The 26,015-nt window shown below is 37.4% G+C and overlaps 1 protein-coding gene across 1 annotated transcript in view; it reads right to left on the reverse strand.

Annotated features, from left to right (window-relative positions):
• Positions 1-26,015, reverse strand: part of KHDRBS2 (KH domain containing, RNA binding, signal transduction associated 2) — a 261,364-nt gene that overhangs the window by 199,855 nt on the left and 35,494 nt on the right. The window contains exon 3 of the mRNA XM_009999274.1: positions 17,088-17,204. Coding sequence (XP_009997576.1) covers positions 17,088-17,204 — 117 coding nt within the window. The remainder of the gene's footprint in view (positions 1-17,087; positions 17,205-26,015) is intronic.

Consider the following 26,015-nt stretch of genomic DNA (forward strand, 5'->3'; position numbering starts at 1 on the left):
TTCCCTACCTCCTGTTCAGAGGGAATGGTAAAAATCAGTAAGGACGATTAGTCAGATGAATACTCTGACTTACTAGAAAAAATATAATTATTTTATCCATATAACCCAGACTGGAAAGATAGTATAGTATCTGATGCATGCTTGAGGAGAATTTTTCAAAACTTAAGAAAGCAGGAAAATGTTTAACTCATGAAGATGATTTATCTGCTACACTCCCAAGCAAGTGTCATGAAGATTTTCCTGACTGCATATCCTCTGATAGCTCTTTCCTGTTATTCCATTTATGCAAAAATAAACTAATTAAGCATTTTATAACAACTTAGAAGTTTCTAGAATGGGGGGGGGAGGGGAGAGGGAAGGGGCAGGAACTGACGCATACTTTCTGTCTGTTAAGAAACTGAAACCCAAAGTATGGAAGAATTCATCAAGCAAGGCAGACTCCGGTCAGAAACCTACACTTCTGATAGGGCTTTGACATTTATTTTATATTCTGGTTTTGTGAGACAGTGCTTCATATCTATTGAATTATGTGAATCTGTCACCAGATCTTTCCAGGATTTCCAGAATTTCTCAGTGTGTTTTTTGTGGTACTGCAGACTGGTTGGGAGGCTGCAGGCAATGCACTGTTGGACTGGCTATCCCTTCTTCATCAAGCAAGCTAGTGCCATTTCATACCTCCTTTCTGAAGCACCAAATTCTTGGAAGAATATCTGGATTCCCATGTGGAATATTACGGTTTAAAAGGCAATTTTGTATACATTGACTTCTTCAATGAAACTCTGTAAAGTATGTGGAGTTGTCTTTTCTCACAGACAGGACAGCTCCCTCAGGCCAGGAAGAGAAAAGATGGTGGAAGAGCAATACAGTAGTGGCTGCCAATCCTCAATGGCCACTGTGTCTGCTTTAATTGACATCATGCTTATCAATACCCAGGTTTTGCTAATGAGAATACTGTGTGCATCAGAAAAACATTGAGTCGTGCTTCCTAGCGCTGTCAGCATTATCCACAGCACCCTCTCTATGAGGCTTACTCTGGAAATCAAGACTGACAGCTTGTGAGGACTTGGCACCACGCCTGCCCTTCAAAGCCCGAGGCTGCCAGAGCCCAGAGATTAGAGGACAGAAAAGGGCTTTCAAGCACAACAAGAAAGGACACAGCAAGTAAGAGAACTGCTGTGTACACAGTAGCAACACTGGTAGTTTGAAATGAATACTACTGAATGGCTGGCAAAGTGTTTAGGAGACTCAAAAGTTCAGTCTAGCAGAAAAACTGGAAATTGAAAACACTTAAGAAACTGCAGAATCAGATATTAAAGTCATCCATAGGTGATTAAACTGGTTTTCATAGCGGACATCAGAGGTATGAGAGGGATTTAGAAATGCCATGTTATGTTCCAACTAAAATACTTCTGAGTCGGAACATTTTATGGAGCAAAGATATGCCCAGGAAAGAGCAATCAGGCAAATAAAGTAAAATATCCTACAGTATTCAATCTCTTGTGAACAGTATTATTTTTCTTGGATTAAATACAGATGCATTTACTAACTTCGTTACACAGGAGCACATTTTATTTATTTCTTTATTTACTAAATTTATGTTTTCTGTTGTACCATGTCAGAGATAACACTGTAGCTATATTAAGTAACTTGCTTCTTTTTACTGTGGATAAATATCCTGGTTGTGATACTTCTCTCAAAAGCTTATCTTTGAAAAATTATGTTAGTAAGAAGCTCATTATTTTTCCTTTTCAGGAACACTTTTGGTTTCCCAGTTTACATACAAATTAAAAAGACCACTGTATACTGCTTGGCAGAATATTTTATACCTTACTGCAATCTGCATGTCCTCTAGAAAAGCGTCACTTTGTATTCCAGCTTTATATTATGTTGCAAAAAAAAAAAATCAGTGCTGCCATTTTTACAAAAGCTGCTTGGTTAAGTCTTTCTTAGGTGTGTCAAAATGAAATTGAAACACAGTATTTAAAGACTGTTCACCTGAACCAGTAGTCTGCCAGAAGCACATTTACGAAATGCCTAAAAATAACACTCTCCAACCACTTTTGAAATCATAATCATATTCATAAGACTTTGGAACAACATAAAGGCCAGTGAAGAAATTGGGAATGGAAAGACAATAAGAACGTATTTAATTATGTAAGGCAGTGAAAGTTAAAACAAGATATAAGATGGCAATATGTAATAACAGCAATATGAGATTCGGTATGTTCTTTTACACATGAACATAATGGATAACAGTTAAATAGCCTATTTTATATTTTTAGGTTAAAATTTAGACAACTATAAACAGCAATCTGGTATTTAGGAACCATTGGTAACTTTGATGTTAACAGCTGATTAAGGTAAGAAAAAACACAGTGGTTTTCTTTTGCCTTTATCATGCTCAATAAAGAACCTTTCTCCAATAATGACACTACAGCCTGTCAAAAATTAATTCCACTCAGACCTATTAAGGAGATATCCCTATGCATACCAATAATTTAATGGGAAAATAATCTGGAAAATGTAAAGTATATAAAAATCATGAGCAGAACTGAAAAGCTTATTAGTGATTTTCTTCAGACAAAAAATCTGAGACAACAGAGATCTCCTACACCAGAATCTATTTGAGCAATAACAATAGAATACAAATTAGCGATGTTTGAGATTTTCTTGTACTCAACACTGTCCAAAGTCACTGCAAACAACTGACCATAACTAGACCTTATTTAAATATGGGCTTCAGTGCAACCTCAGGCTCCAGCATATATACCTGTGAAGTCTTTGGAGCTTAAGGCAAAAACTTAATGCTCTTATTATCCTTCAAGATAGACATAAACATTCAGGGTGGATGTTTGTCCTGGTTTGAGCTAGGACAGATCAATGTTGCAAGCCCAGGTATCTTTATGTCTGCTCAAATTAAGTCAGCATTTATATAATTCAATCATAGAATCACAGAATGATTTGGGTTTGGAAGGGACCTTCTAAGATCATGTAGCTCCAAACCCCTTGCCATAGCAGGGACGTCTTTCACTAGATCAGGTTGCTCCCAGCCCCATCCAACCTGACCTTGAACACTTCCAGGGTGGGGGCATCCACAACTTCTCTGGGCAGCCTGTTCCAGTGTCTCTCCACCTTAATCGCAAAAAAAGGTCTTACGTTTGATTTAACTTGCCCCCTTTCTGTTTGAAACCTCTGTCCATATCCTGTCACTACAGGTCCTACTAAAAACTATTTCTCCATCTTATAGGCCTCCTTTATGTTCTGAAAGGACATTAAAAGGTCTCACTCTGCAGCCTTCTCTTCTCCAGGCTGAAGAACCCCAACTCTCAGCCTGTCTTCATAGGAGAGGTGCTCCAGCCCTCTGATCATTTGAATGGCCCTCCTCTGGAACCACTCCAACAAGTCCGTGTCTTTCTTATGCTGGGGACCCCAGAGCTGGATGCAATACTCCAGGTGGAGTCTCAGGAGATCAGAGCAAAGGGAGAGAATCAACTCACTCAGCCTGCTAGCCACACTTCTTGTTATGCAGCCCAGGGTATGACTGGCTTTCTGGGCTGCCAGCAGACATTGCTAGCTCATGTCCATTTTTCATTCATACACTTCACTATAATTCTACAGTAATCTCATATAATCATTGCAAGGCCAAACAAGAGCTTGAGCTTTTTCTTATGAACATTTGATGTTGTTTATATTGAAGTAGTGTTCACACCACCCAACTTCAGCCATGGCCCTTAGCTAAATGAGAAGAATGGTATCGCGTAGCTATAGCCACTGGAGACCCACAGCCTCTTGTGGATGATGGCATGATGCAGGAGTCCATCTGTGGGACATGAATAGCAATGCATGGAACCACATTAAGTTTTCCCTGCTTTTATGCCTGAGTTTCCTCAAATTTCAGAGACATGCACGTCCTTTTGACTTTTGCAGTCTCAAGGTCAGGCCCGCACTGGGGACTGTGCAGGTAAAGAAAGAATAAATATCCAAAGGGTTAGAAATTACCCAGATATAATAACATGACTTCCCTGAATTAAGAACTGAATAAAACCCTACATTTAAAAACAAAACCAAAACCAACATGTAAATAACTATAAGCAGCTCAAAGTTCCAACTAATGACTGTAGTAATCCCGACACCAAAGGCATCTAAACAAAGCAGAAGAGAATAAACAATATAAAAGTATCTCTTTATGTGTAGTCTCAGCATTTTTGTTTTGATCCCTTGAGATGCCAAAAGCTGACAGCATAATTTCTAACATTTCAAATCACTCAGATACTCTCCTATCAGCCCAGGAGCACATTTGTCTTCTTAATGACACTCTACTATGGCCTATTCAACATGTAATGAATGACTTTTCTACATTTAAAATTAAAATGATAGCATATATCATGAATCCTTCACAAAGGAACCAACTATCACAAATATAACATGGTGTGTAGAAGAAGTTCCAATTTTTCATGCTCAGTAATATTTGAGTCTTTCTTCAGCTTACAGAAAATAAAAGAAATAAATAAAACTGAAGATATAGAAACCCGTTAGACTGGTATCACCTGTCAGACCTTTGTTTCAACTCTTACCTAAACATATTCTTTCTTAGATTTTCTTTCGGGTATCAGGAATCTCTTCTAATATATACCTGCAATACTCCTGCCATACTTTCAGTCCCATGCATTCAACCTATTCCAAAGACACAAAAGATTTTTTTTTTTCTAATGACATTTCTTGATACACCCCCTTTCTGTTTGAAACCTCTGTCCATATCCTGTCACTACAGGTCCTACTAAAAACTATTTCTCCATCTTATAGGCCTCCTTTATGTTCTGAAAGGACATTAAAAGGTCTCACTCTGCAGCCTTCTCTTCTCCAGGCTGAAGAACCCCAACTCTCAGCCTGTCTTCATAGGAGAGGTGCTCCAGCCCTCTGATCATTTGAATGGCCCTCCTCTGGAACCACTCCAACAAGTCCGTGTCTTTCTTATGCTGGGGACCCCAGAGCTGGATGCAATACTCCAGGTGGAGTCTCAGGAGATCAGAGCAAAGGGAGAGAATCAACTCACTCAGCCTGCTAGCCACACTTCTTGTTATGCAGCCCAGGGTATGACTGGCTTTCTGGGCTGCCAGCAGACATTGCTAGCTCATGTCCATTTTTCATTCATACACTTCACTATAATTCTACAGTAATCTCATATAATCATTGCAAGGCCAAACAAGAGCTTGAGCTTTTTCTTATGAACATTTGATGTTGTTTATATTGAAGTAGTGTTCACACCACCCAACTTCAGCCATGGCCCTTAGCTAAATGAGAAGAATGGTATCGCGTAGCTATAGCCACTGGAGACCCACAGCCTCTTGTGGATGATGGCATGATGCAGGAGTCCATCTGTGGGACATGAATAGCAATGCATGGAACCACATTAAGTTTTCCCTGCTTTTATGCCTGAGTTTCCTCAAATTTCAGAGACATGCACGTCCTTTTGACTTTTGCAGTCTCAAGGTCAGGCCCGCACTGGGGACTGTGCAGGTAAAGAAAGAATAAATATCCAAAGGGTTAGAAATTACCCAGATATAATAACATGACTTCCCTGAATTAAGAACTGAATAAAACCCTACATTTAAAAACAAAACCAAAACCAACATGTAAATAACTATAAGCAGCTCAAAGTTCCAACTAATGACTGTAGTAATCCCGACACCAAAGGCATCTAAACAAAGCAGAAGAGAATAAACAATATAAAAGTATCTCTTTATGTGTAGTCTCAGCATTTTTGTTTTGATCCCTTGAGATGCCAAAAGCTGACAGCATAATTTCTAACATTTCAAATCACTCAGATACTCTCCTATCAGCCCAGGAGCACATTTGTCTTCTTAATGACACTCTACTATGGCCTATTCAACATGTAATGAATGACTTTTCTACATTTAAAATTAAAATGATAGCATATATCATGAATCCTTCACAAAGGAACCAACTATCACAAATATAACATGGTGTGTAGAAGAAGTTCCAATTTTTCATGCTCAGTAATATTTGAGTCTTTCTTCAGCTTACAGAAAATAAAAGAAATAAATAAAACTGAAGATATAGAAACCCGTTAGACTGGTATCACCTGTCAGACCTTTGTTTCAACTCTTACCTAAACATATTCTTTCTTAGATTTTCTTTCGGGTATCAGGAATCTCTTCTAATATATACCTGCAATACTCCTGCCATACTTTCAGTCCCATGCATTCAACCTATTCCAAAGACACAAAAGATTTTTTTTTTTCTAATGACATTTCTTGATACAATGCAACAAGAAATCTTTGCACAAAGAGCTTAACAGAATTTAATTAGGCATGCTGAAAGGAAAAGCATAACATGTGCTTCTATGCTAGTTAATGCATTGTGAAGGGTCATTTCATCTTGTTTTTCATAGTATAAGGCAATAACGTGTGGTAGAAAGGAATTCTCTCCTCAATCATATTAGCTTTTTCAGTTATCCAAGAATATTATTTGCCCCTATTTCTCCCCTCCTAATTTTCTAAAATTCTGAATGCTATTTCCAGAGTCAAGAAATAATGCTAGATGAGTTAATAATTCAGTGGAGTATGACAATGTCTAGATTTCAGTGCTGTACTATATCATACAAATAATACAATAAAAATGTGAAAATCTGCCCTTATTGCTATGTAACACAAGCATATTTTCTAGCTGAGCCATGGAGAAGACTGGTTTAGAAACAAAAGTCCAGATAATTTGGTCTATGATCTAGCATAAGCTCTTTGAAAAGCTTAAATCTATTTGTGAAATGGAATGCAGATCCATGTACATGTAACATGACATTAACTCTTATTTTGATACATGTTCTTCTGTTTTAATACATGTTCATCAGTTCTGCTGGAATTCTTTCATGCATTTAGAACAGACGGTTGCCCTCAGTCTCCCCACTTTCTGTCTGAGTCACACTGTAGTTTTTTTATCTGTTTGGTTGGTTGATTTTTATTTTTAAATATTCACAATAGTTTACAGTAGGGTATGTATTCTCTAGTATGAAAGTAGATTTTGCAAATTGCTATTTTATATGCCTATCTGAACTGAAACACCCATTTTCTGTGAATTCAGATAAACATAGGAGGATTATAGGGCAGTCAGTCTTATGTTCTCAAGCTGTAGGGATCTACCAAGTACAAAAGAAATACATACAGGTAGATGAAATTAATAACATTCCTATTCACATAAGAAAAAAGAAAAGTGAATTATAACATTATAAAAGACTAATACTAAAATACTGAAGAATAGTGGATTCTCAGGAGAAATGCTTTGACATCCACTTTCCTTTTTTATTTCTAGAACTTGGAACAGAATTGGCTTCCTGTAAGTGAAATGGGAAATTTGAATAGTCTCACTCCTTCAGGGACTGTGGGATCAGGAACAGCCAGTACACATCTCACATACTTTTAGTCCCCCAAAAGTCAGGTGTGGATCCCAAAGCAAATCAGAGAAGACAGTGGGATTAATCTCATGTATCTAGAGGATGCAGATGTCCAAAGAAGGAACAGACTGTCTTAGGGAGGTGGCTGACATTCTTTACAGAGAAGAATCACAGAGTAACTTGCAATAGAGCGCTGGGGAGGAATCTCTCTCCCCATATACATTCCATGATGTTCAGAAGGAGTTTTTCATGAGCGAGAATTTATCTGTCTTTTTGTATGGCAGTGCTGGCCTGTTGCTGCAGGACTAGCAGGCCACTTAAAACCAGAACAGTGGAAAATCAATGTTAAGAAATGTATCCCCAAAAAGTACTTGGTGCATATAATAAGCATTTTCCATCTACATTATTAATCAAAGATTGTATATAATCCAGCCAACACAGAGCCAGGAGGGTGATACAGTATTTTATTCCCTGTGATAGCTACCAGTATCATGGGAAGAGAAGGCAAATCTGCAGATCCATTACAGTGTTCTACTCATGTAATAAGGAAGAGGAAAGAGAAGATGTCAGATACCATACAAAACTAAAGGTAGTTCCCAGTGCAGAACTGCAAAAGGTTCCTGAGACTCACATGATCCTCAGGACAAATGACCTGGAGTCTGGATCTTCAAGGAGACAAAACCAGAGGTTTTGATTCAGAGGTTCAATATCACATAATTTTTTTTCCAGGGACATTCTAGTATCATGATTAAGACTCCTACTTAAAACTAGAAGGAAAAAAAAAATCATACATTTCATTGTGTCAGAATTCCAAGAGATTAACTTCTGTGAAACATGCTTCAGCAATTGCAGTTAAATCTTTGAAAGAATAAACTAAAATATTAATTCTGTTTGCAACAGTTGACACAACAGTTTGGCCTTGAAACAGTAAAGCAGAATTAATAATTTATCATCAGACTATTCAGGGATACACACTTTCTACATCAATTTAAAGAAATGTGAAACATTATTTTTAGTCTTGCATACATACCTATGGATCAAGTCTTTTATTAGCCTGACTCGGTATAATACATACCAGTGCTACACTAGAGTTGAACATTGTTAATTATGTTTTTAATTAAGGAAGTAAGGCTTGTTGGCCATTCCCTGTATCTCCCTACTCTATAAATGGACCTCTGAAACAGGATTAACAGCATAACACAAAGGGAATATCCTTTTTCTTTCCCTCTCAGGCCAGATAAAAAGCATTTGGTAACACATTTCATTAATGTAACAGGAGATAAAGCAGGACCTGTAGCTGCACAGAAAAACAGTTGGTTTTGTTCTTGATTTTTTTTTCTCCACTTCAAAAAATTACTCTCAAGTGAATTCTTCAGATTCTATAGATATCCTCTAAATCATTCTTCCACTGGAGCACCAAAGCACAAACACAACTTGCAGCCACTGACTTTCACAGCAAGGGTTTGTAAACACAGGAAGGGATGACTTGCTATACAGGCCTAAATTCAGTAAAGCATTTGCACATCCATAAGCTAAAAAAATCTCAGCCACATCCCTGTGTCTTCTAAATGCAGTTTATGGGATCAGAGTTACTTCTAAAGACTTGGTTTCAAAGAAAGTTCCCAGTGCGAAAGGCAAAAGATGACAAAAGATGGGGATCAGGGTAAGGCTTTATGTGCCTACTTTAACTGCTAATCACTCCCCAACTATCTAAATGGGTAAAACATCATACCCTTACAAGAAAGCGAAAAGAACCTGAAAGCCTGGAACACAGCTCCAAGTGTCCTTAGCACTGGGACGTATTCTGCAGGGATAACAGTTCACTCATCTGAACTCAGAAAACTTTGAATTTAGTGCAGTAACATGCAGTTTTCCTGAAGAGATTTATAATTATCAATTAATTAATTCTCTGTAGACACCTCAAAAGTAGATGGGCAGGAACTGTTATCCTTTACTGTTGGGAAACTAAGAATCTATGAACAAAAGCCAGAGCAATATTGATGGGAACTAAATGCAAAATTTCTATTTCTCTTTCCTCCAAATGCCAGTTCCATATTGGATTGAATTGATGTTCATCAAATAACAGAAATAAGAAAAATAAGGACAAAAATCAATAATTCCATCTGCAATGTTAGCATCATGCCTTCTGATTTCATTGCATGTTCAGAGCAATGACTGTCCAGAGCTGCTCTCATGCCTTTAGCTATGTTTGATAAAACAGAAATGTACCTCATGCTCAAGTATTCTTGGATAGGAGCTTCTGACAGAGATTATGTAAAACTCATATTTATCTTTTTTGGAGAAGATGAAATGATGGTGAGGTATTTTGTTGTTTGTTTGTTTCTTAAGATATGGCTATAAAAATAAATCTGTACAGATTTTCTGAAAGCTGTAATTGAGAAGCCACAAATTATTGCAGATTGTATAGAATATGATGAAGTTACAGCTCTACAGTTATACTGACACTGGGCAGATAAATGAAAAAGGAATGCTACATTACAACAGTAATAAATCAGAAAAATAATCCAGAGACTAATCAATGTCTCTGAATAAGAGAACATTAATCCCTGATGGAGCTATTACAAACAAAATAATATCTAGCTTATCTATCTAAATTTCACTCACCATCTTCTCCTATTATGTTTATCATGGAATCAAATTTCAGAGAACTCCTAAGAGCTGTTGCTCCAAGTCTGATTTTTTTCATTATTCTATTTAATTGTGTGCACTGTAATTTAATTTATTGTAATGCTGCCTCTATTGTGGCAATGCAAAATTCCTTGTAACAATAGCCCATTAAAGTATATTAACAATATTTATCATGATCCTCAGGAGTACAGATAACATCATGCATGGAAAACTGGGATCTAATATAATTGCTGTAAACAATTCAAAGCAGTTCTTTTTGCATTTATCTGTATGTATAACAGCAAGAACAATAAGTGTAAAACAAAACTCAGCAAGATTAAACCTATTTTTTATGAAGTCTCATGCAGATAAATAAAATACTTTGGAATATAAATCACTGTTCTGAAAAAGTATCAATGGGAAAAAACGTAGTGTGAAAAGATCCACAGTGCCCCAAATTGTGTAAGCCATTGAGTTAATTTACTTAAAATTTCCTTGTCTCTTTTTTTTTTTTTTCCTTCCTCTCTCTCATACATGAACATGCTGGGTTTTTTTCTTCCCAAGCTTGTCTTCTTTTAAAAAAACATTTTTGCCCGCTCCAAGGGCACTGATGTTTGTGTCAGGACTCACACTGACTATGCACTTCAGGTTTGCAAATGCCATGGGTGGAAGAAGGGAACTTCCATTTGGAAGGTTTGGTCTCACAAGGAAACCTTTTTGGCAAGGTGAGACAACAGAGTACCAATGTGGTCAGCAGGCAGCAACTGAACTGCACCAAGAAGCACAGAACGATTCTCTGGCTGATGAAATCTGAATGACCTGCAATCAAGAAGAGTTTGGCACAGATCTGGGTATCAAACTCAAACATTTGTGTACAAAATTGGCACCGTTACAGACAGAGGACAATGGCAGCTATGTTACTCATCAGCTTGTTTCTAAAGCATAATACGTGTGTATACAGCTTTGCTTAATTTGCTGGGGTATTTAGAAAACCTTATGATATTCCACAAACAAAAAATGTACACTGTTTTCAGGTAAAAAATGTAGTAAAAGTTTACTAGTTGGCAAATGAAAGAGGATGTAGTATTTCAGTCCTTCCAATAATACATATTTTTCTTCATTAAAAGCCATCTTTACCCTTCCCACATTCCTCTCTCTTGCCACTTATTTGCCTTGCCTCCTTTAAAGTTTCATGCTCCTCCACCACTTTTAACTCAGAAGAGAAAGAATAAACCTGAAGCACCATCTCAACATTTTGCCCCTTGGATGCAGTCTAATTTAGCAGAAAAAGACAAATGTGTTCCGACTTTTTAAAAACAGCAGTTCAAGTCTTGCAATTGTCCTGTCATAACTAAGGAATGTGTAGCTCTACTTTATCATTGGATGTGAGGGAGGCAATGAAGACTTTTAATATCAGCACTCTGTTCCATCAGTAATAAAACAGGGATTTTTCAGCATCTGTTTGAGGTCTGATATAACTCTTTTGTGAGGACAAAGTAATTTTCTGAACTATAAGCCTCAGAGTATAAAATTTTTAACATGGAGTGAAATTGTTCTCTTGGCTATTACATTTTGAAAATGCCATCACTAATTACATGGAAGTATCATATCACTCTATGAATCAAGTTAGCAGGAAACATTTAAAGTGATATATCTGGTTGAATCTCTACAGCTATTCTAACATCTCTGTCTTCAGAATGGGATTTTAGTCTAAAAATTAATAGAGAAATATTTGGAGATTGCATTTGAATTTCATTTGCTCACTCAGCAAAATACGAACAGCGATTTATTTCTCTCAGTGGTCATTAGCAAAACTGCCACCAGCTTCAGCAGTGTAAGAACTGCACTTCTGGGATACTGAGACTGTTAGAGGAGATCTTATAGATTTCCTTAGGAGTCAAAGATATTATTGCAATCATTTTTACATTTCATTTAAATTACAAACATTTTAAGTACTTAAATGAGTGTCCCACTTTCCTGATTGTTTTAACCTACCTTTGCATGTAACCAACCGATGAACTTCAATTTTTCAGCAGTAATTAATACAGGTCAAGGTTAGAAGGATGGTAAACTAAATTTTTCTGCCATCTTTTCAATCTAGAATAAAAACCTGTGTTCTGATTTTCCATGTTTATACAGAAACATAAATCTTTGTTATGTATTATCAAATAATTTCATAAAAACAGCATATCAACAAGGTCAAAGGCTTGTTCATTGTCCTTTTATAAACACACAAGCTTGCACTTTTTTTAAAAATTATTTATTGTTTTTTCCAGAAAAGTACATGTGTGTAAGTTACAGAATCAATAAAACAGTCTGTTTCAAATATTTACATCCCAAAATTTGTAGTCCACAATTTATCTCTGGGAGACGACGAAGGCCATGAAGTTTTTTTATTTGTTCAATTTAGGATTTTTCTCTCCTCACGACTATTCAATCAGCAGAACACCAGCATAGCAATCTTCCCTGATGTCTTTTTGTTACTGGTGCCTCAGGAAGGGACTGCCTGAGAGATGGTCAGGAGATAAATATAGCATTTCTGTGACGCAGCAAATCCTGATGGATAATTCTTGACTCTGATGGTAGGCAAGATCTTGCACCAGTGAAAACCAGCTCCAATCCCACAGAGTGCAGACAGGCAAGAGGCAAAAACCCCCAAATATGCAAGAGTATTTTAAAAAATGAAGACGTTGCTGACTCCCCAGCTATAAAGATCCTCGCTGAATAAACACATTCTTTTTGTGCCAGAGAGAAGACATGTGACTGAAAGACCTCAGTTTATGGTGATATTCATAGAATCATAGAATGGTTTGGGTTTGAAGGGACCTCAACGATCATAAAACACACAAATTTAGCTAAAAGAATGTGGCTGGGAAGCACAGAAGACTACTTGCTTTTCTTAGTTTTGACACTCTGGGTAACAGAGTGTCCTGGAGGGAAAACAAAAGGAATCACCTTCTGGAAATAAGTTGATTGGCACAGCTCTGATGAGCTGGCAAAACAGAAGAGGGGTCAGACAGCATGTGTGGACACAATGAGACACCTAGGAGAAACAATGAAAATACAAGCATCCAAACATTTTTGAGTAAAGTCCCATCCATGTGAGTTTTCATAAATTAATTCTATAGGTATCTGTAAGTTTTGATGGAGATACAGTCTGACAAAGAAGAAAGGAAAGCATGTGCTAAGGCAGCATGTGAAAGCCTCCCAAGGACTGGCAATCTCTGGAGTCTTTTGGTGCTGGTGAGCTTGCATGAACATACAATCTGAAGACTCTAGACACTAGACACCAGACTGAAGATATACTTTCTGTAGAGGCTGCAGAGCACCAGCACACACTGGTGTCAGCAATGGGTTCCATAATTTGCCCCACATCCAAGATGTAATGGTAAGTGTGGAGGGTTCTTAGGGAAATGTGGAAGGGCAGGAGTACGTTGACTCTTCCCACACACTCTCCCCAAGCTCCAGCAATCTGCAGTCAGGTCATGCAGCCCTTACAGGCAGTTCTAATGACACTACTGTAGCTATTTTATCTCTGGCCCTAAAAGTTCTTCATTTTCATAGAAAATACTCTCTTACTGCTATAGTTTATGTAAAAAAAGTTATTCCAGCTCACTGCATACTTTTGTTGGTGGTTTTTAATGGCACAGTGAAAAACATTCATTGCATGGTTGAAAAGGAGAAAATCTGCACATATGTCTGAAAGCAATAAATTCATTCCACTTTTCCACATTTCTTCTGTCACTTGATTTTGATTGTTTACCTTTAAAATTACCCCCCATGCTGTTTGGAAAAAGAAGAAAAAGAAATGGAAAAGAATCAAAAGCCAAGCAATTCAACATGACTGTTTCATCTCATCAGTATCTGTTCTGAAGAATGCCTTTGCATATTTATAACAGCATGGTACTGCAGGAATTACATCCTCACCTTTAGTGTCAGGATGTAAGTAAGCAGGAAAATCAGAGCTCAACCTGTTCTAAGAACTCACTGGAAATTGGCTGTGCTCTTAGGATGGGCCCAATTCTCAGTGGTCATGGCTGTACTCAACATGTTGAACAATGCTGTCTTTATGATTTTAAAATAAATGGGAGTTATTAACATAATAAATATTTCAAAATTTAGCTATAGTTTGGCATGCCAAATCAAAAGGAAGAAGTATCTCAAGGCCAGCATCACCTTTGGTTGTGCCTACCAGACTGTCCATGTTTCATGATGGTGCTTGTTTTTTCCTGTCAGAACACTGTAGGGTATTTTTCCTGCTACAGAAAACTAGACTTCTTCTGAGCCAGTGCCATTAGCTTAAGCACAGAGATTTAAGTACTCACATGAGTTATGCTATTCTGGAAGATTCTAAAGTATTCCTTATATCCCAAATAACATTCTTAAAAATCTAATGCAGTAACACTTGGGCATCCCTTCACCAATTTCTAACACAACTTTCTATGACATATATATAAGTTCTGTGCTATTTAGTGCACAGTTGGAAATATTAATAATACTCATTTTAAGTAAGCTGCATTACCTTTTCAAATTTATCTATCCTGTTCCCACATCCGTAGGCACAGCAGATATTAAAAAATCTCAAGTCACTCTTAACAAGTGTTTCCTGACCCTTTGGAAAGGAACATCCCCAATCATTTAGCCTCTGAAATTACCCACAGTTCTCTTTATTAAAGACAAGGAAATTCTGAAAAGCAGATATACCTCCCCAACAGAGTCAGGATTGGAAATTGCCCCTCCATAGGTCCAAAATTAGAGTATGGCCAAGTATGGTTCCTTGTAGCACTAAAAAACCCCAAATTACTGAATGAGTTCTTTTCAAAGAGTGAGAACCTAAGGATTTAGGGCATAAAAGTATTTAGTAATTTCCAGCAGGCATTCTGCTTCTGCTGCTCTGACGCAGCTCAGCATCCAGCTGCACTGGACTGGAAGGGAAAAGCACGTGTTTGCAGCCTGCCTAGGAAGTATTACAGTTCATGGTACAACAGCCAGCTTTAAGGAAATTCTAGTTTACAGGGATAAATTACATGAATTTTCTTTGAAAATTCCTCCAGAAGGAAGATTCATCCATGAATATACATAAACTGATTTCTTGTATGGTACAAAATAACCACAACAAGCCTCCAGACTTTGGTAATTCGTATTTTAATCAGTAAAAAAAAACCTTCGTAAATTAAAAAAATGTACTTGTTTTATGGCATGAAAACTGTTCTAGCAAGAACGAGTTGGATTTTCCCTAGTGATGGAGCAATTCATGCTATTATTTATGCTCACAGCCAAATTAATTAAATTTTACTAGCATTTCAACCTAGTATACCCTCTCTGAAATGCTAATTGTAATTTTTACCTGTCCCGTGACCATTCTCAGCCTCTTTTGCTTAGAACTGGTAACACTGATGTATATGGATCAGATAATTCCTCTCTCTGACTGTAATTGCACAGGGATTTGGTTTTTGTTTGAGTCAGTAATGTCTAAACTGGATTAAGGTAACAGTTGCTTATGAAGCCTTCTCCACAGAAGTTGCTATTTTACTCTATAACTTCATTTTTACACCATTCTTATATAAATGAGTTTCCATGATGCTTAATAACTAACTAAATATTCTATGAAGAGAAAAAAAAAAATACCCCATATTTATTTTTGCTGACATACTCATGAGTGAATGTAAAAACTGGCCTGCTGACACTGCTCATTATGACCAGATGAAATTCAAATGATATGATAAGAAGAGTGTCCTATCTCAAAATTGGAGGACTTAGTCCATTTATGTGTTTTTAAACATCTCTATCTGGTAAAAATCTCTTCAAACGCCCCTGCCAGGGCAAATTGCTGCTCTTGGCAATAATAACCTGAGTGGGTGGCTGAGAATGGAGCTGATAGATGCAATACTGATGCAAATTACTGCTACTTAGAAGCACATGCATTCATTCATCTGGGGAGTAATTTTTTATCATTCCAGAAGCAAGCCAAAAGTCATAAAATATTTTACTTGTCAAAACCTAGAAATAAAATCTTTACTGTATTCAACATTTATTACCATAAAATATAATGTTAAATACATGATTGAAGTGTCAGTATGCCCAATCTCATAAAGAAGTCTCTGAGAAAATTAAATACATTCTGTGTGCTTAATTTGTCTGTTTTGTGGGTTTTTTTCAATATTGCAATTGGAGACCTTATAATACCAGTGTGACTGCCGATAAGCATTACTAAGACCAAGTAATGCCAACCACAAAATCCTGATTAGCCTTTCCTTCACTCTGGCTTATTATTTCCTTCATTCTTTTAGCTACTGAGATGAATGACAGAGGCTGCAGAAAGGAAAGTAGAATAATGCGTATTACTAAAGCAATATACAGTTCAGTGAAATCAGCAGTCTTTATTTCTGTCCTGACCATAATGCTGCTGTTCTACAGACTGTACAGTGAGACGACAGAATGCAATCAGCACTTGTTATTTGGATCAGATATATATGAAGCTGTCTTACCTTCCAAATAATTACCTTAGGTGCCTTGACAAAGCAGTGCTTCCAACACCTTTTTTCTTTTATCTATAACGCATTTTTAAACCAAATTAAGCAAAACTTTTTTTTTTTTTTTATCTTATCTTTTTTAGAACTGTGCTCTGAATATATATTCAATCTTTAAAAATAAAGTCCCATCTCTAAAGAAACAATAAACTACAGAGGTAACCTAATTATGTACATCAATATTAAGGCAGTAATCTACACAAGTTAAAGACTTTTTGGGAAGAAACACACTTCTCTCAGAACAAATGAACTTCAAACTGGTTTCTCCTTTGGGTTAACTATTTAAATAGCAGTGGTACTATGTAACTGTGATGTTCTACCATTATATGGGAAGCAAGCTTTGTGTAGAAAAAGTGTATTTAAGCAACTGATGTTACTTGAAAAAAACAAATAAGCCTTAGAGCCAGAGTCTATTATGACCCTATTAATTCAGTCACTGATAAGTAAACAGACAATCTAAGTGTAACAGCTAAAGCACATATGTATAAACACCAATGGCAATCAGAACCCAGATATAGTACCTTAGCTTTATCCCTCATGGATCCTTTCCCCAGAATGGACATTTTTGCACCTGTTTCTTCTTGTAGCCTCTTCAAGGAGTTTCCTCTTGGTCCAAGCAACTTCCCAACAAAATTGAACTAGAAAGCAAATAAAGAGAACTATTTTAGACCAAGTGGTATTTTTTCAAATACTTAATTAAACTTTACAAAGAAGCTGCTTAAAAGAGATAGGTTTACTTTCCTGTAAAATAAAAGAAAACCAGAAGCACTCCTACTTAGCTCTGAGCCATTCACAGGGATACAAGTTTGAAGAACTGAGGTATCCTCTCATCTAGAATGAAAAGCAGTAAAAGCACTCATGATGTATTTGAACTGCAGGAGGCTCCTCTCTAGCACAAAAATGGCCAATGGCTACTTAGGTTTAGTTAATGGCTTAACAAGATCTTTGCTTATCAAGTGGTATGGGTAAAACCTAGAGAATGCATACATTCTTTCCTGAGCTAGTCAGCTTTATTGGCAAAGTAATATATTCTGCAAAGTTAAAGCTTTAGATGGAGTTTTAGGAATTGATGTTCTACACATTGATTTTAAAATAAGTGCCATTTTGTGCACTGGCTTAAAATATCTGTTTTGTCAGCAATGGAACAAATCAGAAACAATAGATCACGATAGATACTCAAGGACACTTTCTGAGGATTTTAAAAAGTGCTGGGCTTTTGTCTGACATGCTGCTAATGCTCTTGAACACTGCACAGTTCATGTGACACATACAACATTGCTTTTTCTGTATGAAGAAATTTCTACACGAAAATCAAGGGACAGAACATTAAACAAATGTGTCAAAAGTTATACTCACCCAAACTAGCTAAAAGGGGGGAGATATGAAGTACCAGTAATTTGTTTATGCTGTGATCAGTAGTCTCTTCAATTTATTATTTTTGTACGCTTTCAAAAATATTTTTAAAACTCAATGGCATGCTGTCTTCAGCATGAATGGGAGCCATCAGCACTTCCTTAAGTTGTTACCTAAATTACATTTAAGTCTGAATAAACAGTACTCTGGCCCAGCTTTCAAGAAAGAATAAGCTTAGCCAAGGAAAAAGGTGTGAAATTGTATTAGCACTTCCTTGTTTTTATTTCAGAAATAAAGAACATGACAATAAATAGCAATAAAGAATACGCTGGTGTCAAAAATACAACTGAATGTCTTAAAAAGATGCTATAACATACCTTGGTTTCCATTACCTTCTACTTTAAAAATGGCAAACAAAGTTGAAATATTCCTGTTTACACTTTACCAAGAATATAACAACATAAATGCATCTGCCATGTTAATAACAACCAAACTCAGAACCAAGTTGGATACCACAGCCCCCAGGATGGCTTTCAGTCCAGAGTCTTGTTAATTATGAACCTCTTGTTGAAATCTATTGCCAACTAAAACAACATAACTGGTATCACCAAGATAACACATAATGTTGCAGGAAAAAACGAGCAAGCCTTGAAGCGCCAAAGATTTTTAAAGGTTGTGTGCTTGCATTTTCTTCCAACTCTATGTGTTGATTTAATGAAAGTTATCAATACTTCAGTAAATCCTACTCCATTTTGGGGCAGAATTTAGAGATGATGCCCTATTGCAGCATCAACAATACTATGTCTCGAAACTGTAGCGATGCTTCTTCCAGAGACAACTTGGCTTAGGAAACATTGGTTTCAAATTTCATATGAAATCAGCTGAACAGTGAGGAAGGAATGGCAAGGACTGAATTTCAACTCTAATCCTGCACTTTGGACTTAATCTATTAATAGAAATAAGATTTCAAAAACTATACATCTCATGTATGTGAAGGTTTATTAGACATGGTAGAGCAGGCAGTAGAGCTTTTGTTCTGCAGGGACTACATGATTTGCAGTATGGCTGTTGACAAGTTACATCACCTAATATTTTGTGCCACTTTTACATCGCCAATCAGAGAAGAACCAACTACTGCTGCATCCTTTCAGTATCTCTTAATATTAAGAAAAGTTGCTCCTCAGTTACTGGAAGAGCTATACAGCTACTTAAGTTTGGAGGAGACTATAAGAAGGCCAGAAAAAGCTCTACTCCATTTGTTCTCTGAATGGAATAAAACTATTAAAATACACTTTAACAAGATTTATGCTGACCATTTATATTTTAACACTTCATAAACTATCCAATAATTACCCTGACATATTGCTGCAAAGGAGTGGCATGGCTACCATAAACTATGTACTAAGTGGATTTTAATCACTTCCCAGGAAATAAGTGGCCAGGGATTTTAATTCTATTGATTATGTAGCATACAGACACTCACACTTCATCCACCTTCTAAAAAACACATCAGGAAGCAAGCAGTTACAACTGAAGAACTGAACTGCTCTTAATCTGGTGTTGTCTGAAGCTGCAGAAAAGCCAGTGCACTGTATTATACATTCAACTGTTGTGCTCATTCTTTCCAGCATGAGCCTACGGTCACTGGCTTTCCTTAGCACCAATCCATAGTCACGAAAGTACCAAAAGTCTGAAAACATTGGTAGAGTAACTTTGACTCAGTAACTTATGAAAAGTTAAATCCTTCACATTCATGTGTGGGTAAAACCAGCACACAAGAGAAACTTTCAGTGAACAGAACAAATTGTAAGAAATTTGAAACACAACTTTATTCTTCTTATTTGTGTTATTAAGATAGGCTGGATAAGAACCTAAGCAGCATCAATTTTAGTCAATTTTAATACTGGAAAGCATAGGCTCCTGTTACAGTTACACACACAAACATAGATAATGTAGTGGCAGTGAAGGAAAGTGTGGAAACCCAGGTAGTTTGATAGCATACAATGACAAACCTCACCCACAAACACAGATTCCTGGTACAGCCAATGCAATTGCAGATTTTATTTTGCAATCTTAATTCCTATGGCATTCTGCCACATGCACAATTTTTCTGAAAATTATAGTAGCTGTTAAGTCTCTGGGATAATAACTGGTCATATATGAAGAGGAGAGCTGAGAAATGGTGACATACAGAAGAAGGAGTATTAACAGAAAGTTTTCATTGCTGGGGACAAAATAGACTTCCACTCGAAAAATATGGTTATTGTTATGTTACTAGATGTTTTTATAGGTGGCTTAACTCTTCCATCACATTTATGAACATGAGATAGGCTTTCTGTCTGCTTGTAAAAATCCTTCCTGGTTTATGGCAAAGATTTTGCACATTATTTTCTTGGACTTCTTAATCATTTGTCTAGGGGACACAAAGGCATTTCTTCAGGGGAAAATGATCAGGTGATAGCAGGGGATCTTATAATCAAATGCACTTGATGCTTTGTTTGTCAACTGCTGTGCGGTAATTTTTCTCCTCTGCAGAACACAACCTAACAAAGAATACGGCTTGATAGATCTTTCGAGAGTGTATCCACACCCCAACATCTTCCCCAACCAATACAGATACAGTTTCACCAAGTTTCTCTGCATCTTGATTAGTTTCACACTCCTCACACAGCATGTAAAGTGCCCAAAGCCATTACTCTGGCTTTTCTGACTCCATCAGTTTCTGTTCGTAAAACTTTTTTTATATATAGCCAAATTCTTCCCTTTCCCAAACCTGTGCTGTTCCCATCAACCTGTAAAGCTTTATGCTTACACACAAACAGTACTTCCTGACAGATGAGAAGTTCTGCTTGAGTCTATATACTAAGTATTAATATTTAAAAGCAAATATTAGATACCCAAGAAGTATACAGAAAATGGAGAAGACTTAAGAACTAATTACATGAAATTTCTTACAAAAAACCTGCCTATGTTAGTAAAAAGCTCAGGGCTGTACTCCATGCATCAATACTTATATAATCACATACTTGCTCACCTCCAAAACCCCTTTCAGTAAAATATGCTGCATATCAACACACCCCAGTTGCTTTGGTCCTAAAACACTGAGAAGAGAATCCCTAAAATTAACTGGGTGTTGTCAAGCAGGATCACAACACAGGCAATCTGTCTCCCAGTGTCAGCACTTATGATGTTATTATACTATACATGGTTGCTATGAGATGATAGAGATTAAACATAACTTGTGCTGCAAACAAAATCTTAAAATATATCCTGAAGCTTATATATAACATACTGATAATCTTAAGCATACTGTAACACCTCAAAAACATCACCATATGTATTCTGATTGCCATGCTTGAACTTAATACGGACACATCAAGTCTTCTTCTCAAAAGTCACAGAATCAGCAGCATTGTCACAGACTTGAAACACACATGCACACATTGATAAGTTGATATTTACATAACATATGATTTTTATAATGTTGCAAACTCAGGGGAAGTTCCTTCAGTAAAGGGAATATTAAAGTAAACTGTCCAGGAGATGAGTGCAATGGGAGTTTGAAATTTGATGCAGGCATCTAAGGCAAATAAACACAGCTCCACAATTGTATTTGTGTTGTATGGAAGACAGGAAAAAGAAAGACAGTCAACTTGTGCTGTAAAGAATCTGTAGCAATACTAGCATATTTATACATCTTTGGCCTCTGGCACTGGAGCCCTCTCACTGAGAAGGAGTCCACCCCAAAAGCTGTAAATGGGGCTAACAGAGCCAGGCAGATAGGAGCTGTTGACCTGCATCACTACCTCATTTTTTAATGCTGAAAATTATAATCAAACATGGAATCCTTATCTTGGTTTTATATACAGGAGCCACTTTATTCTCAGCATGTGATAAACTAGCCTTTGAGAAACAGACAGCCATACAATGCTGAGCTCTCTCGTGAGACTCCTCAGACTGGTGGGCTGGCATTGCTGATCTGTCTGTGCATGCCAAGCTATACCATGAAGCTCCCAAGAGCTGGGGGACAGGCTGCAAGGTCTGGTGGTGGAAGGAGAGGTATCTGGCAGGGGAGCTCCCCAGAGCCAGAAGCACCCTCGAGAAGAGAACAGCCACACACATTCAGGACACTGTCCTGCCTGCCCAGCCATGTGGCACCACCAGAAGTACATAAAAAGTTACTGCATCACAGAGCAGAACTGAGTGATCCCCATATAGCTGATCCTACTTAAAATCATAGAATATGCTGAGTTTGAAGGGACCTACCAAGATAATTGAGTCCAACTTCTGCCCCAATGTAGGGCACCCCAAGAATCACACCATGTGCCTGAGAGTATCTTCCAAACACTTCTTGAACTCAGGCAGGCTTGGTGCTGTGACCACTTCCCTGGGGAGCTTGTTCCAGTGCTCAACCTCCCTCTGGGTGAAAAATCTTTTTCTGATATCCAACCTAAACCTCCCCTGATTCGGCTTCCTGCCATTTCCCCAAGACACAGGACTGTTCACAGGAGTGAACAGATCAGCATCTGCTCCAAACCACACCTCTCTCCCCACCTCCCTTCCATACATGAGGGCAAGAACACTGGTAACCAACTAAGCAAACAATCACAGAAATCAGTGTTAGGTTGCAATAAAAAGCTCTAACTTGCAGTTCTTTTGAGATTAAAAACTCCATGTAGTATTAGTAAGGCTTTTGACTAGCTAAGGAAAGCATACCATAGGCATAAGAAATCTAACATACAGTTGACAGCATTAACACTCAAGCATCAAACTAAATTAAATGATTGATAGAAAATGCATGTTTACATTTAGCAGATTATTTGTTTCCCTGCTTGATGCAGCCCAAATAAATCCTCGCAAGAACTGCAACATTCCATAAACACTATTTTAATTGGTCTTTACAAGCAGAAACAGGGAATATGGTTGCCATTAAGAAAATGTGTTTATGTCAGTGACAGATCATTGTTCAGAACAAAAGCAAAACCTGGATAAATAAGGAAAAGGAGAGAAAACTGTTTCCAGCTTAAGATAAAGCAGCACAAAGCCCTGAACTGGAAGAATAAATTATTTTCTTCTAGAAAAAGCAAAACAATTAGCATAGGCTCCAGGCAACAGGAAATGGTTTTGTTAGTTCTTAGTGTGTTCTGTTTACCATTGGTATCAGCTTCTCTTTGGGTCAAGAAAGTGTCTTTCCATTTTCAGAGCTACTTATCTTCACAAAAACCTTCCCTTACTCATGGGTGTGACATTCAGGATACACTGGTGCTTGTCTCAAACAATCCAAGAGATAAATAGACAGACATAGACAAATATTCATAGATAAATATTCGGACATTTATGGTGCCTGGTGTTTGGATACAGCCAAGAGATAAGCAGTGCTTAACAAAGAAAAGTCATCACAGCAACCCACCAAACTGGTTTTACTAAACTGATAATGGCAAGACCCCCTGTGATGTGGCAAATACAGAAGGTAACCTCAGAGTTTGGTGTGGGATGTGCTAAGATTGCAGACAAAAGAGGCATACAATTGGTGCCACAGCTAGCACTGAGCAAGGAGGTGATAGACAGGCCTTGAATTAATTAAGAGGCTCAGAGAGTGTTCTCATGTAAATCACCAACCTGGCAGAAAAGGCTTACAAAAAACTGGACCAAAGAAATGCAGGAGGTGATAAAGAACAGTGACAGGGTAACCACTGTAGCACAAATCAGGAATCAACTGTATAAAGGACACTAGCACCAGTCTCAAGATGCCTGCTAAGACTGAACCACCATCCCCCCTTCTACTATGAGATGGAGACCAACAAGACCAACAGGACACCCCTGGAGCTCTGGGTGGTGACTTCCTTTTAACTCTTTATTTCCTTTCCTGACCTTTCTCTTTTGTAGTCTAGGGTTAGTTATTCTATCTTTTCGAAGCTTACGACAAATATATAGCTATAACTCACCAGCTGATCTGTACCTAAATAAAAACCTATTTGTGCACCCGATATTTTATTATCTTTGTTTTGCCCTGGAGGGATCACAAGGCATCTCCACGTATCCGACTATCAGATCATGAAAATGGGGGAAAAAAATCCTTCTAAATTCAGTCCCATTCAAAAGAAAAGGGGAGGAGACAAAAATATTATTCACTTCTGAATAAAACCTTACTGATATCTCACCATTTGACGTGCACAAGGGACTTTCTTTCTAAGGTAGTACTTAACAATTTTGAAGGCAAATTTTATTTCTCTCAACCCATTGTAAGCATGACAGTGTCTGTAGCTTTAACTACAGGTCAGCTTTGAATGTGTCAGACAGTTGGTCTAGATGATAATTTGAAGTCCCTTCCAACTGGAATGATTCTATTCTATTCCTCAGCAGATTCTGCAGAGTTCCAGTTTGCCTCCCTCTGTATGTAGCTGCTTAGCCCAATCTTGAGTATCTAGTGCTTTTGGACTTTTCCAAAATGAACTTAGTGTTCCAGATAAGGAGATTTTTTATTATAGTGATATGATGTTTGTAGTCTCTGGGGAAGACCTGAGAAACCTCTTTGGTGGGACTGAACATCGCAGGGCTCTACTTTAGCAAGGTGAGTCACGAGACAGCAAAGAGAAGCAGAAAATTAATGTAGTCCTCAGAGGGACCCTTGAGATCTACTCCAAAGGATATGTGCTAATGCTTTCTTAAAGCACTGCACCACTGAAACTTCACTCTACTGGTCCCAGAACCACAGGAGAAGGCTGCCATCTCCTACAGAGCTTACTGGCTCTCTTCTCTTCCTGGTGCTTTGAACAATATCCCAATGACAGCTCTAGGGAGAAAAATTGACTCAAAATTAAATACTCAAAGGGAAAATACAGCTTTTTGAAAACTCTGGACCAAATTAATTTCTGGTTTAAATCAACAGAATTGTCTCAAGAATATATTAAATCTGAGTAACAAAGTTAGAATCATTAAAGCTACTGAGACTACAAGATTTACCTAAGAAATAAACACGTTTTTATTACACCTTTTTTTATCTTGAAAAGTGCTGGGAGTTCATATTTACAATGTGCTTGAAGAAGATGCTGCAATATTTGTTTGGCTATTTACTAGCTCATAGCAAGCATCTAAATCTACAGTGAAAATACATTTTTGGCATAATGCCATGAAAACAGATGGTCAGTGACTCCAGACCAACATCTTCCAGATACAAGTCCACACTGAGATAGCAAAAATATCCCCTCACTTCTCATTTTAGCAGTTTTCTGTCAGAAATTAGCAACAAGTTGTGGCATTTAAATAAGGCAATTTAAATGAGCCTTAAAGTAAAAATGAATTTTCTGATTAAAAAAACCCACAAACTAGTTTGGTGTCTGATGTCACTTAATTCAGTTCAACTTACTCAATTTAGGAAAATTTGAAGTTATTTCTCTAATATATGCATTAGCAGCACAATTTATTAAAAGCTGCTAATTTGTCAGACTCTTAAACATTTTATTTTGTGTGTTTCTAACTCCAACATTAGGTAATTGAGGAAAAGCCAAGGAACCAATACAGTTGTGCATCTATAGGAAATCTGCAATTAACAAGTTTAAGGGATTTATTACTTTTAATTGCAGAGATATGCAGAGAAACTTGTCACACCAGACACTGCACTGACATGCAGGAAGACATGATACTGACCCTGAAGAGTTGTAAAGTATGTTAAAAAAATCAAAAAGGCCTTGTTGAATGTATGTGGCAACTATTGCTTATTTGGATGGTAAGGGAGCAACTGCAGAACTATTACCATTAAATTCACTGGGCTCAGTTATGAAAGCAGGTATTACTCAAGATAAGTGCCGCAGGATCAGTGTCTGCTGACAGGAGGATCACATCAATGCCTGCTTTTACAACTCAGAAATGGGAAAGAGAAACCTTATGTCACATTTTATCTTTGGCTTTTGCTTTTCTTCTGCAACTTGGAATAAACTGATTTTTCCCAAGCTTATCCCTACTTGGCCAGCCCAGCTGGGGTGGTGTGGGAGGCTGAGGGCAGACAGGAATGGCTCACAGGCTTTTTGCCCATGCTGGAGAGGTTAGACCTGTTAGAAAACTAGTCATCAGTCATAGGTAATGACTGACTCTAACCC

Source organism: Chaetura pelagica, unplaced genomic scaffold (assembly GCF_000747805.2).
Source record: "Chaetura pelagica isolate M959 unplaced genomic scaffold, ChaPel_1.0 scaffold90, whole genome shotgun sequence".
Taxonomy (NCBI): Eukaryota; Metazoa; Chordata; class Aves; order Apodiformes; family Apodidae; genus Chaetura; species Chaetura pelagica.